This window comes from Physeter macrocephalus, chromosome 19 (genome assembly GCF_002837175.3).
Source record: "Physeter macrocephalus isolate SW-GA chromosome 19, ASM283717v5, whole genome shotgun sequence".
Classification (NCBI taxonomy): domain Eukaryota; kingdom Metazoa; phylum Chordata; class Mammalia; order Artiodactyla; family Physeteridae; genus Physeter; species Physeter macrocephalus.
In genome coordinates, this window is record NC_041232.1 from 81042585 (window position 1) to 81055807 (window position 13223).

General features: G+C 35.1%; 1 protein-coding gene across 8 annotated transcripts in view; it reads right to left on the bottom strand.

Annotated features, from left to right (window-relative positions):
* RTTN (rotatin) overlaps positions 1-13223 on the bottom strand; it is a 181620-nt gene that overhangs the window by 145433 nt on the left and 22964 nt on the right. For all 8 annotated transcript variants that reach the window (XM_028480194.2, XM_028480196.2, XM_028480195.2 and 5 more), the window contains 4 exons: positions 9359-9529; positions 3765-3977; positions 2440-2552; positions 916-1042 (listed from right to left, as the gene is read on the bottom strand). In XM_028480194.2, coding sequence (XP_028335995.1) covers positions 916-1042; positions 2440-2552; positions 3765-3977; positions 9359-9529 — 624 coding nt within the window. The remainder of the gene's footprint in view (positions 1-915; positions 1043-2439; positions 2553-3764; positions 3978-9358; positions 9530-13223) is intronic.

Consider the following 13223-nt stretch of genomic DNA (forward strand, 5'->3'; position numbering starts at 1 on the left):
GCCACAACAGTGAAAGGCCCGCGTACCGCAAAAAAAAAAAAAAAAAAAAAAAAAAAAAAAGGGGGGGGGAGGGAAGAGAAAAGAAAGAAGCTTCAGTTATAACTAATATTTTTATTTCTCTGAAAAAAAGGATCATAAGTAAAAATGGCAAAATGTAAACATTATATCTAAATAGTACTTATAAGAGTACACAGGTATATACTTTTCTATACTGTCCTATGTACAGTGCTCTTTTCAATATTGAAATAGTTAATATTTATGTACTATTCTATGCTGAAATATTTTATAATTTAAAAACTCAGGGGCTTCGCTGGTGGCGCAGTGGTTGAGAGTCCGCCTGCCGATGCAGGGGACACGGGTTCGTGCCCGGGTCCGGGAGGATCCCACATGCCGTGGAGCGGCTGGGCCCGTGAGCCGTGGCCGCTGGGCCTGCACGTCCGGAGGCTGTGCTCCGCAGTGGGAGGGGCCACAGCAGTGAGAGGGCCGCGTACCACAAAAAAAAAAAAAAAAAAACCGCAGGAAATATTTGTTTCAAAAGAAGGAAAAGAATATTACTAAGAAAACAGAACTGAAACTATAAAATTTAAGCCATAATAACCTAAAACTTTTCCTGAGCATAGAAATCACCTTTGAATACTTGATAGAAGTCAACCTTTCCTTACAATTTTTCCATCATTAAATAACACAACATAAATGTAATTCTTATTAAAACTGCTAATAAGGCAATTCAGTTGCTAGACTTACTAAGGGAATTCAATAGTATAAATTTCTTAGAGTTGACTAATAACTACCATCTATTTTTATGGTAATAGCTCTTATATCATATCCAAAAGGTCAAGTAATTTAATTTTGGAGTTATAATCAGAAAATCCACTGTTAATGCTCCCCCAAAAAATCAAAAACAAAAAAACCTACCTTAACAATTTCCAGACAACAGTGGTAAGTTTTAACTTTCACTTGTAGCAAAGGGTGAGACAACATGCGTAGAAACACCTTCTGACTTTCTCCTTGTAATAATGGACTGGCCTGTGCAGATTTCCAGCTGGTAAAAAGGTAAACACCCAAGACATCTAAGGCAAGTAAGGTACTAAACATGATACTGAAAAGCACAGAGAAAGGGGTTTCTTCCTACTCCAGTTCCTACAACTGAGATCTTGTTTAACTAACCCAGAATTAATATTTACTCAAGCATTTACTTGTTTCAAGGCAGGGAATATTCTCTCTTAAAGAATACAAAAAAACAAAATGTCTTTAGAAACCTATATTTAGAATGTAAAATTGTACAACTATTATGGAAAACAGTATGGAGGTTCCTCAAAAAACTAAAAACAGAACTACCATATGACCCAGCAATTCTACTTTTAGGTATGTAACCAAAGAAAATGAAATCAGTACCTCAAAGAGATATATGTACTCCCATATTCATTCCAGAATTATTCACAATAGCCAATACATGAAAACAATGTGTCAGTTGATAGATGGTATATGTGTGTGTATATATATATTATATATATATTTATATATAATGGAATATTATTCAGCCTTAAAAAAGAAGGAAATCTTATCATTTGTGACAATATGGATGAAGCTGAAGGACATGCTAAGTGGCATAAGCCAGTGTACAGAAAAACAAATACTGCATGATCTGACTTATATGTGGAATCTAAAAAAGTCAAACTCTTAGAAGCAGAGAGTAGAAGTGGTGGCTGCCAGGGGCTGGAGGAAATGCAGAGATGTTGGTCAAAGGGTACAAAGTTTCAGTTATGCAGGATAGGTAGTTCTGGTGACTATGGTTAATAATGCTGGGTTAATAATGCTGTACTGTATACTTGATATGTGTTAAGAGAGTAGATCTTCAATGTTCTCACCACAAAAAAATTATGTGAGATGACAGATAGATAGATAGATAGATAGATAGAAAGAAAGATAAATCCCATATTTAATGGATATTTATCACCATGGAATTTACTCTTTCCAAAAGCAATGAAAATACTAAGTGTTAAAGAAAAATCTGTTCCAATGTCCCCCAAATAAATTAACCAATGCATGATGCTTTCCAAAAATCCATATAAAAGGTAAGAATAATGAAATTTACATTTAAAAAATCCTCAATTCAAGTTATTAATTAAAATGTTAAAGATAAATAAACAAATGTGCTTGACTACTTGTTTGGAAAGACATAAAAACAAATGTATAAAAATCCAAGGATAATTCATGTTGATCACAGGCATGACATTTTTAAAGGTTACTCTTGAATAAAACAGTTAACTGTCCTAATGCTACTATACATATACAGTTTAAAGGTCAAAACATATAAAAGCAATTTAAACTAAAAAATAACAGATTTAAGACCAGTTTCATTTTCATTGCTCCTAAACTTACACACACACACACACAAAACCTATAATAATATAATCATATTAAGAAAGAAAATATTACATCTTTGAACAAATGCAGATGATTTCCTTTATTAGGGGGAAATGCTGATGATAGGAAAAGCTATCTAAGGCTTGGTCTGCCAGCTCCACTAATTCTAAGAGATTCTTCTCTCCCTAAAAAAAGAAGAGAATGGAACAGTAAATGTCAAGGTCATGTACAATAAAATTCTCAACAGCTAACAAAGCAGCTTCAAGAAATTAGATCATCCAGAGGCCCTGAGACTGTTCACATTTGCTTAAGTCAACCTGCTCAACAAGCAAACCAAAAACGTCAGCCTAGGAGGAAAAATGTGGGGAAAATGCCTAACTCAACGCCACTTAAGACTTTATATTATTTACCTCTGAGTGGCATGGTTCTTTGACTGCTCAATTGTGGCCTTATCCCCCTACTAACTGCAGCTCAAGGCAGGACTCATGTATTTTAAGATCCACCTCCCACTTCTAACATCCTGACTGGTTCTAGGGAAAATAGAGGGTGATCAATACCTGTGTGATTAACTAACCATGCAGAATACCACAGAAATAATTCAACTAAAAGGCAGTTCAAAATTCTATCATGGAGGAGACAAGATACAGTGGCATAAAGATGTGGGGAAAAGAAAATAATAATAAACAATAATGGGTAAATAAGGAAAATTTAAAATAGTAAGTTCAAAAAAACTCCAGTGTAGGGGCCAAACAGAATAAAATTTTGCTCCTAATTTTTCAAGATCTTCAGGACCCATTTTGGTATTTTCAAACAGTAAACAACTATTATAGTCAATGTCTATTTTAAGACTCATTAACCCTTTAATTGATAACATACTAAATAATATCCTAAAAGGGATAAATAATACATAATTACTGCTATAACATGGTATGGAAAGTCATCCTATGACCTTACAATCTAGTTCATGGCTTTATTTAATAAAAAATCAGGCTCTTTCTGTGGATAAATAAAGGTCTATAAAATACTAAGGGAAAAAATGTGTCTACAAATAAGCACTAAAATGGCCCTTATAATTCTGTTTACGTCAATTGTCACTCTGTTCACCCACAGTAAGCCACTTGAAAGAGGAACTCACTAATAAAGATATTGATAATAATTATTGTTTTTTTAAAAACCACTGGTCTCATGAATATATACCATTCATTAATCTAAATCTTCATTTTACTTTTATATAAATCATACTCTTACTTTAATCTTATAATTGGGCCATTCAGTAATAATGGATCCCACCCCTAAGAATTCAATTGTTAAATGTCCATCAATTTGAAAACTATAAGTTAAATTTTCTAAATATTTTATCAAAGGAATTTTAAAGAGATATTAACAAAACTTTTTACCTCCTTCCCAACATCAGACAGGAAGTTACAGGTACACTCAAGTGAATAAACAGCCTCTGCAGTTCGTTTATAAATACTGTAGTTTTCAGAATTCAGCTGTTCCAAATAGGCCACAGCAGCTTCATGAATATTTGGATATTCCAAAGACACAGGCATGTCCAAAGAAACTAGAAATAATGCTGCTGACATAGGCTCTGGTAAAAAGTGGCTTGCCTTGATAAATTAAAAAAAAAAAAAATTTAACCATTTTTAGATAAATATAGTAAACTATAATATTAATGTAGTTCAACTTTTTTAGTAATTCTCTATCACAAAGTCTATGCTTTTCCAAAGAAAATTCTATTCCCCAACACATCATTTATCTACACCTAGGTTCACTGCAATTTTTCTCTGCCCAAAATATGCCAAGTCCAAATTTCAACTCCTTCCCAAAGCCTGGGATTCAGGATACCTCCTCTTCCCCACATCAACACCCAGAACTGCTCTCCCTCTGGGCCCACACCTCGTTTATGCCTCTGCTACTGAACTGAAGGTACCAGGCCTTTTTCTCTAAGTTTTTCGTGCAGGTGCACACAAATCTCCAGAAAAATGCAATAAACCCCTAAGGATATAGCCCAGGGCTTATTAACTACATAGTGAATTGAGTAACACTAAATCAAGTACAGCTATAGACTGATTTGAACAAAAATTAATTTTTATTTGGTTTTGTTTGTGTTTTAGAGGGGAAAGGAGAAATTCAACATATTTAAAATAGTTCTAGAACACTCACAAACGACTGACCTTTAATTAGTATAAAAATCAAGGGGCCCAAATGAAATAGTGTTTTATAACTTAAATCAGTTGATTTAAGACTAAAAAAAAACCTTTGCTAGGTTTTGTTTCTTTTAATGATTCTAGCTTTGCAACAGTATTTTATGCATCAATTAAGAAAATGAAAAGGCCTGAAAATTCAATGTTCAGAGAAAACCATTTGGCAGGCTTCACTACTATGGCTGAAATGCTGCCTTTATTAAAGTAGGTCTGGTCATAATTTTTTCATGGATAACCTATTTTAAGGATAATCATTAACTGCCTGAAAGTCTAAGAACTAAAACTGCTAAACAAGGCTTTTTTTTTTTTTTTAGAATTACTGTTCTTTGGGGTTTTTTAAATTTATTTATTTATTTTTGGCTGCATTAGGTTTTCTTTGCTGCTTGTGGGCTTTCTTTAGTTGCATCGAGCAAGGGCTACTGTTCGTTGCGGTGCACAGGCTTCTCATTGCAGTGGCTTCTCTTGTTGCGGAGCATGGGCTCTAGGCACATGGGTTTCAGTAGTTGTGGCACGTGGGCTCAGTAATTGTGGCACACGGGCTTAGCTGCTCCGCGGCATGTGGGATCCTCCCAGACCAGGGCTTGAACCCGTGTCCCCTTCATTGGCAGGCGGATTCTTAACCACTGTGCCACCAGGGAAGCCCTAAATAATGCTTTTAAATGAAATAGTTGCCAAATGAATATCAAAAGCTAAAGGAATCAAAATTTTAGGTTACTAAGCATGAAAAAAAAAACAACTATTAAGACAGCAGCTATTATAAAGTCGAGAGAAATTTCTCTTATTCTGTAAAAAACTCTCCTAGTAGGGAAAAAAGAGAGAGAGAGCGAGAAACTAAATTATCTAGTCACCAATTATTTGCTCACGCAGCAAATACTCACTGGGCCCCTACCGTATGCCAGGCACCATTCCAGATCCTGGGGACACAGCAGGAAATAAAACAGAACCTCTGCCCTCACAGAGTTAACACTCCAGTGGAGAAAGCATAGAGTAAACCATACTTGTCCAATGTGGCTAGGAGTGCTAAGAAAATTTTAAAAACAGGGGATAGGAAAGATGAAGAAGAATAGAGAAGTTACAGGAGGTGGAAGCAGAGGAAGGCCTCTCTGATAAGGTAACATCTAAGCAGAGAACTGGAGGAGTGGATATCTGAGGGAAAAGCACTCACAGAAGAGGGAACAGCAAGTACAGAGGCTTGGACACAGAGTATATCTGACAGCAAGGAGGCCACTGGAGCTAGTGCTGAGGGATGGTCAGGGGGCAGTGGTGCCACATCAGGTAAGGCCTTGGGTCATTATAAGGACTTGTCCTCAGAAGGAGCACTGGAAGGTTTCGAGCAAGCCTCAGGATGAGTCTGGAGAGAACAGACGGAAAAGAGCAAGGGTGGAAGCTAAGAGACCAAGGAGGAGGTTACTGCAATAATCCAGGCAAGATAGGATGGTGGCTTAAACTCAGGTAGCAGCAGTGGGAGTGGTGAGAAGTGTTCAGGTTCTGGATAGACGTTCAAAGGAGAAATAACATATTTTGCTCAGGGACTGGATCTAAGTGTGTGTGAAAGACAGGAATCAGGGATGACTCTAAGGTTTTTTCCTGATCAACAATCAACTAGAATGAAGGTGCCATTTACTGAGTTAGGGAAGACCAGAGGAAGAACACATTTGCGCAGGGAAGTAAGGCTTGGGGCATGTTCAGTCGGAGATATCAACTGTCAAGTGAAGATGTCAAAAACGATACTGGATATATACATACGAGTTTGTGGTTCAGGTGACACGTGTTGTCTGAAAATATAAGTTTGGGAGGTGTCCGCAAATAGATGGCACTTAAAGACCAAAATGGGATGATATCTCATGAGGGCCATGGCCAGTCCTGGGGTTCCACCCCTTTAAGAGGTTAGGAAGATAGAGAGGAATTAGCAAAGGAGACTCAGTGAGTTGGGCTCTGCAATAAGATAGTAAATCCTAGTGGATCTAACGCCAAAGGCACTGTGTTTTAGTTTAAAAGAGCTTTCTCTGACTCTAGGCAGAAAAATAAGAATAGCTGAGGTGAGGATTAAATAAGCACTGGGCAGAGTGTCTGGCATACCACATTCAATAAGTATTAATTTCCTTTCTTTCCTCTTTTCACCCCATCATTAAGGAATTCTGACATTTTCACTGCATACCTACATCTGAAACTCTTCTCAGCAACTCAAAGCACCAAGGTAAGGTCATACGTTTAATCCTTGCATGGCCAATGGACCCATCACAGTTTACACCCCAGGCTGAAGACGGTGGTCCTACATATATAAGCATTAGTCACGTGTCAGTTGGGACTAAAGTGACGATATTTCAGTGGAAAGCCATTACCAGTATTAGATAAAAAAGAGTCAACATCGTCATCTCGTGTGTGCTGGAGGAGGAGGAGTATAATACTGTTTTCTCTAAACCTTGCCACTCAGAGCAGCCAGGGCATTATCCTGGCGTGGCTTGTCAGAAGTATGGATTCTCAGGCCCTATCCAGACCAGAATATGCAAGATCTGATTAACAAGATCTCTGATTGATCTGGCTGCACATTACACTTTGAGAAACGCTGCTCTGAATCAATCAGCTACACCCAATTATTAGATTTTATATACCTCACTAAAAAATCTTCAAAATCTTGTGGTATAAATTCTTCCTTACCTTCAGTCTGTTTGGCTGAGAAAGGGTCACAGGGGTTCCTAGGATGCTCTGGGATCTTGTTTCTGGCACAGGGCCAGTATTTTTAGCTCTTATTTCCCAGATGGTTCCCCCATATGAAATTAATTTCATTTGTCTTACCAATTTGATTTACCCAACCAGAAAACTTTTAATTTTAATTTATAACATTGGTAATAACATTTACCAATGCATCATTTTAACCTATACATGGGTATTCTCCAAATTCATTTAAAATCAGCAATTATCAATTTCGGAAAAGGTCTTCAAGGGCATTTTGTCAAAACATTCAAATTCAGGAAATCTCTACATAGATTCATACTATTATCATTTTCCAACTTCAAAACTACATATTTGGTAAATGGCAACTCAAATATCTAAAAGCCACTTTTAAGGTAGAAAGTTTCAGAGTCCAAATTCCACTTCAATTTTTGGTGGGCTAGCAACAGGCAGAGGGCAGCATAACCTTGTATTTATATAAACTGAAGGAGAAATTTAACAGCAATGGAAGAGCATGTTTGTTTAGATCTCATTTCAAAGTTCTTAATCAATCAAAGCAATTATAACCATCTATAAGCTGATACCTTAATTACAATCTCTTCAATGACCCCACTTACTGTTCTAATGAAGTTCCAAGCTACATATTTAAAAGAGCTCCCCAAAATTACAGATACTGATTTGCCTTCAAAATCAAAAACAAAAAATAGCTACCTTAAAAAAAAAGACATGGAGAGTTGGCTCTACATTATTCTAACACTAAAGTAAGTCAAATAAAATAAATTATTGACTTCTATTTTGATTCCTGCCCAAATAAGCATATAGATGAAAAAAACTCTATAAACAAAAAAGCAATAAATAAGCTCTATTATACAACTGACAAACAACTTTTCCAAAAATATCTCAACCTATACATAGATTGATCATTTGTAATACTTAATAACAAATTATTGTAGCACTACTAATTTTTTAGTTATATAACATTATCATGTAAAGTTGAGACACCTATATTTTAAATGCAATTCCAGTCTTATATGACTGAAATTCTTCAATTTATAATGTTTATGCCTTGGAAAATTATCACTCTTTAACACAGAGTGTTATTCAGAAACATAACAATTAATAAAAAAGTTAAAAATTAAAATTAACAGAAATGTTATTTTCCCTAAAGGAAAATACTATATTTAAAATTTAATGTTCTATTCTTATTTTTCCAGATGACCTGATACTATATTGCATATATTGCATATGTGTGATTAAAAAATGGAGTTTAGATTACATGCTCTGCAGAATTCTAGGGAGCGAAAGGGCAAGTGGCTATAACAAAGGACAACAAAAGGCACATGAAATGGTTCTTTAGCTGCAGTAATTTTTCCCATACCTTCAGTTAAGCACGATGCCACACCTTTCTTTTTGCAATAAGTAAACTACACAACACATGCATATGAGTCATTTGAGATATTTTTACCACCAACGTCCAAATTCAGAGATATAACCTCCACTTTAAAGTACAGTCAATAAGATGATTTAAAAGAAATATTTACACCTATTAAAATCACCTTTAACATACAGTCACATAATGGAATAGTATTTTGCAATAAAAATTAACAAACAACTGCTACAAGCAACAGCAAAAATGAATCTCAAAAAAAAAAATCTTGAGCAATTACATACTTTATACGTCTATTTATATAAAGCTCAAAAACAGAAAAACCCCTCTATGGTGACAGAAGTCAGAAAGGAGTTTAGCTTGCAGGGGTGGGGACAGGAGAGGTTAAGCGACGGGAAGCGGCCTTGAAAGGCTGGTCATGTTCTACTTCATGTTTTGGGGGGTGGTCACTTTCTAAACACAGATATATTCACATTGTAAAAATGCACTGAACTGTGCACCTTTCTAAGCATATTACACCACAGTATTTAAAAGTTATGTTAAAAAATTAGTATTTTTTTCTATCAATTGATTTGTCAAAACTAATAAAAAATGTTAGCCATTTCTCAATTTCTGCATTTCCAATATAATCTTTGTACACCATGAAATGATCAGAAGGAATTTACAACAGGACAGTGATTGTAACACCCAGTAAACTACAAATAAGGCACGCTAGCTGCCTTACCTTTTCAACAGGGAGAAGCGTCTGCAGCAGTCGGACTGCAAACAGCGAAATGCTGACAAAGGCCATCCTGTGGTGCACCAGCAGCGCCTCTGGCTGTTCCAAACTGATGTTGCTTTTATGGTAGCACATACTGTCTCCAAGGGACCCCAACACCATGAGCAGTTTCTTTTTCTGCAAACATTTAAACACAAAACAGAAGAAAACAATCAACTGTAGGGGCCAATATAGAAATGTCATGGAGAACAATATAAAATATTATCATTAAATAATACAAATGTATTCCTCTCTATAAGAATAACCAATACATGCTGAGATACTTTTAACGGTAGGAAAGAATGATAAATATACCTAAATTTTTTAAAAAGCTAACGATTTTTAAGTATTTTATATGATGCATTCTAACTAATAATAAATAAAAATAAAGTACAAAAACGTAATGAACCATTAGTTCCTCCTAGTTTCTAGTGCTTAATTGTTCCAACTTTGAACACTGCATGTAAATGTCTCATCCAATGTTTACTGGACTTAGTGTATGCTTAACACAGTGGCAGGTATATGGGGGAAAATGCATTAGTTCAAGAGACATGATCCCTGCCCTCAAAGTGATCCCAAAGTTACTAAAGAAATGAAGCAGGGAAAGTCAAATAATTAAAAAACAATGAAATATTAAATTGTATAATCTCTCTCTTCAGGTAATAAGGTTGTTTCAGAGAAAATGTTCCACCATCATAAATTTCTAGATACCTTACTACTTAAATAGAAGTTATATCTTTTAAATTGAAAGGTATGCATAAAACATGAAAACTAAAATACAGTATACTAACTGGCAAGTCAAAACAACATAGACCAAAATATATCCTAGATATGTTGACATGATCCTATAAACTAGCTGCTGAAAGGACAGTATCAGAAAAAGGGTAGAACAAAAAAAGCACTGGAGTTCTCACTCTCAACTTTCCATGGAAAATATATGAAAATTAAAATGAGAAATTACCTGTAAACTAAAGACAAAAATATAATGTATGTCAGAAATTTTTTAATTCAAGGATAAACAGGAAATAAAACTAAAAGATATGGGGCCTATAAAAGTTACATAAAGTATCAAAGCCACAACAGATACACTTCACATCCATTAGGATGGACATTATCAAAAATAGTAGGAAATAACAAATGTTGACAAGGATGTGGAGAAACTGGAGCACCTGTACATTGCTGGTGGAAATGTAAAAGGTTCAGTCACTGTGGAAATAGTATGGCAGTTCCTCCAAACATTAAACATAGAATTACCACATGATCCAGCAATGTCACTTCTGAGTATATGGCCAAAAGAATCGAAAGCAGGGATTTCAAACACTTATTTGTACATCAATGTTCACAGCAACATTATTCACAACAGCCAAAAGGTAGAAATGTGTCTATCAACATATGAATGGATAAACAATATGCAGTAGATGGTATACATACAATGAAATATTCAGCCTTAAAAGGGAATGATATTTTGACACATGCTACAACAGGATGACTCTTGAAAACATTATGTTAAGTAAAATAATCCAGATACAAAAAGACAAGTACTGTATGATTCCTCTTATATGAGGTACCTAAAATATACAAATTCATAAAGAAAGAAGGTAGAATAGTGGTTATCAAGGACTGGGGGAAGGGGAGAGTGGGGAGTTATTGTTTAGTGGGTGTGGAGTTTCACTCTGAGATGATGAAAAAGTTTTGGAGACAGATAATGGTGACAATTGTACAACAATGTGAATGTGCCTGATGCCACTGAATTATACACTCAAAAAGAGTTAAATGGTAAATTTTATGTTACGTATATTTTACAAAATTTTAAAAATTATATAAAGGAGTAAACACTTTTTTTGTTACTTACATTTTTTTGTTACTAAATTTGAAAAGTTTAAAGATAAACACAAATAAAATTAAAATTATGATACTTTCCAAATCACTACAAAAGTAAAAGGAAGATAAAATAATCTATAGAGTAAAAAAGAAAACAGAAACAAGAGATAGCAAAACTTCTGCATGAAGACCAAGTATAATAACTGTACTAAAAAAAGGTGAAATTTCCCTGTAAGTGAAATATGATTTCATACTGAAGTAAAAATCAAAAATAATCTACACATACAAAAAAGACATTATCTTTGTACATAAAAGGTTAAAAATTGGTGTAGTGAGAAAAATCTCAAACAAACAATCTAAGCTCACACCTAAAGGAACTAGAGAAAGAAGTACAAACAAAACCTAAAGTTAGCAGAAGAAAGGAAATCATAAAGATCAGAGCAGAAATAAATGACAGAATCCAACAACACATTAAAAGGATCATACACCATGATCAAGTGGGATTATCCCAGGAATGCAGGGATTCCTCAATATATGCAAATCAATCAATGTGATATACCATATTAACAAATTGAAGAATAAAAACCATATGATCATCTCAATAGATGCAGAAAAAGCTTTTGACAAAATCAACACCCATTAAAAAAAAAAAAAAAAATCAACACCCATTTATGATAAAAACTCTCCAGAGAAAGGGGGCATGGAGGGAACCTACCTCAACATAATAAAGAACATATACGACAAACCCACAGCAAACATCATCCTCAATGGTGAAAAACTGAAAGCATTTCCTCGAAGATCAGGAATAAGACAAGGGTGTCCACTCTTGCCACTATTATTCAACATAGTTTTGGAAGTCCTAGCCACAGCAATCAGAGAAGAAAAAGAAATAAAAGGAACACAAATTGGAAAAGAAGAAGTAAAACTGTCACTGTCTGCAGATGACATGATACTATACATAGAGAATCCTAAAGATGCTACCAGAAAACTACTAGAGCTAATCAATGAATTTGGTAAAGTTGCAGGATACAAAATTAATGCACAGAAATCTCTTGCATTCCTACACTAATGATGAAAAATGTGAAAGCGAAATTAAGGAAACAATCCCATTCACCACTGCAACAAAAAGAATAAAACACCTAGGAATAAACCTATCTAAGGGAGAAAGAAAAATGGAGCTGGAGGAATCAGACTCTCTGACTTCAGACTATACTACAAAGCTACAGTAATCAAGAAAATAGGGTACTGGCACAAAAACAGAAATACAGATCAATGGAACAGGATAGAAAGCCCAGAGATAAACCCACACACCTATGGTCAACTGATCTATGACAAAGGAGGCAAGGAGATACAATGGAGAAAAGACAGTCTCTTCTTTAAGTGGTGCTGGGAAAACTGGACAGCTACATGGAAAAGAATGAAATTAGAACACTCCCTAACACCATACACAAAAATAAACTCAAAATGGATTAAAGACCTAAATGTAAGGCTGAACACTAGAAAAGTCTTAGAGGAAAACATAGGAAGAACACCTTTTGACATAAATCACAGAAAGATCTTTTTTGATCCACCTCCTAGAGTAATGGAAATAAAAACAAAAATAAACAAATGGGACCTAATGAAACTTAAAAGCTTTTGCAAAGCAAGGGAAACTATGAACAAGATGAAAAGACAACTCTCAGAATGGGAGAAAATATTTGTTGCCCCTCGACAGACGAATGGATAAAGAAGATGTGGTACATATATACAATGGAATATTACTCAGCCATAAAAAGGAACGAAATTGGGTCATTTGTAGAGACGTGGATGGATCTAGAGACTGTCATGCAGAGTGAAGTAAGTCTGTAATTTGTATTTGTATTTGTAATACAAATATCATATGTTAGCACATATATGTAGAACCTAGAAAAATGGTACAGATGATCCGATTTGCAGGGCAGAAATAGAGACACAGGGCTTCCCTGGTGGCACAGTGGTTGAGAATCCGCCTGCCGATGCAGGGCACATGGGT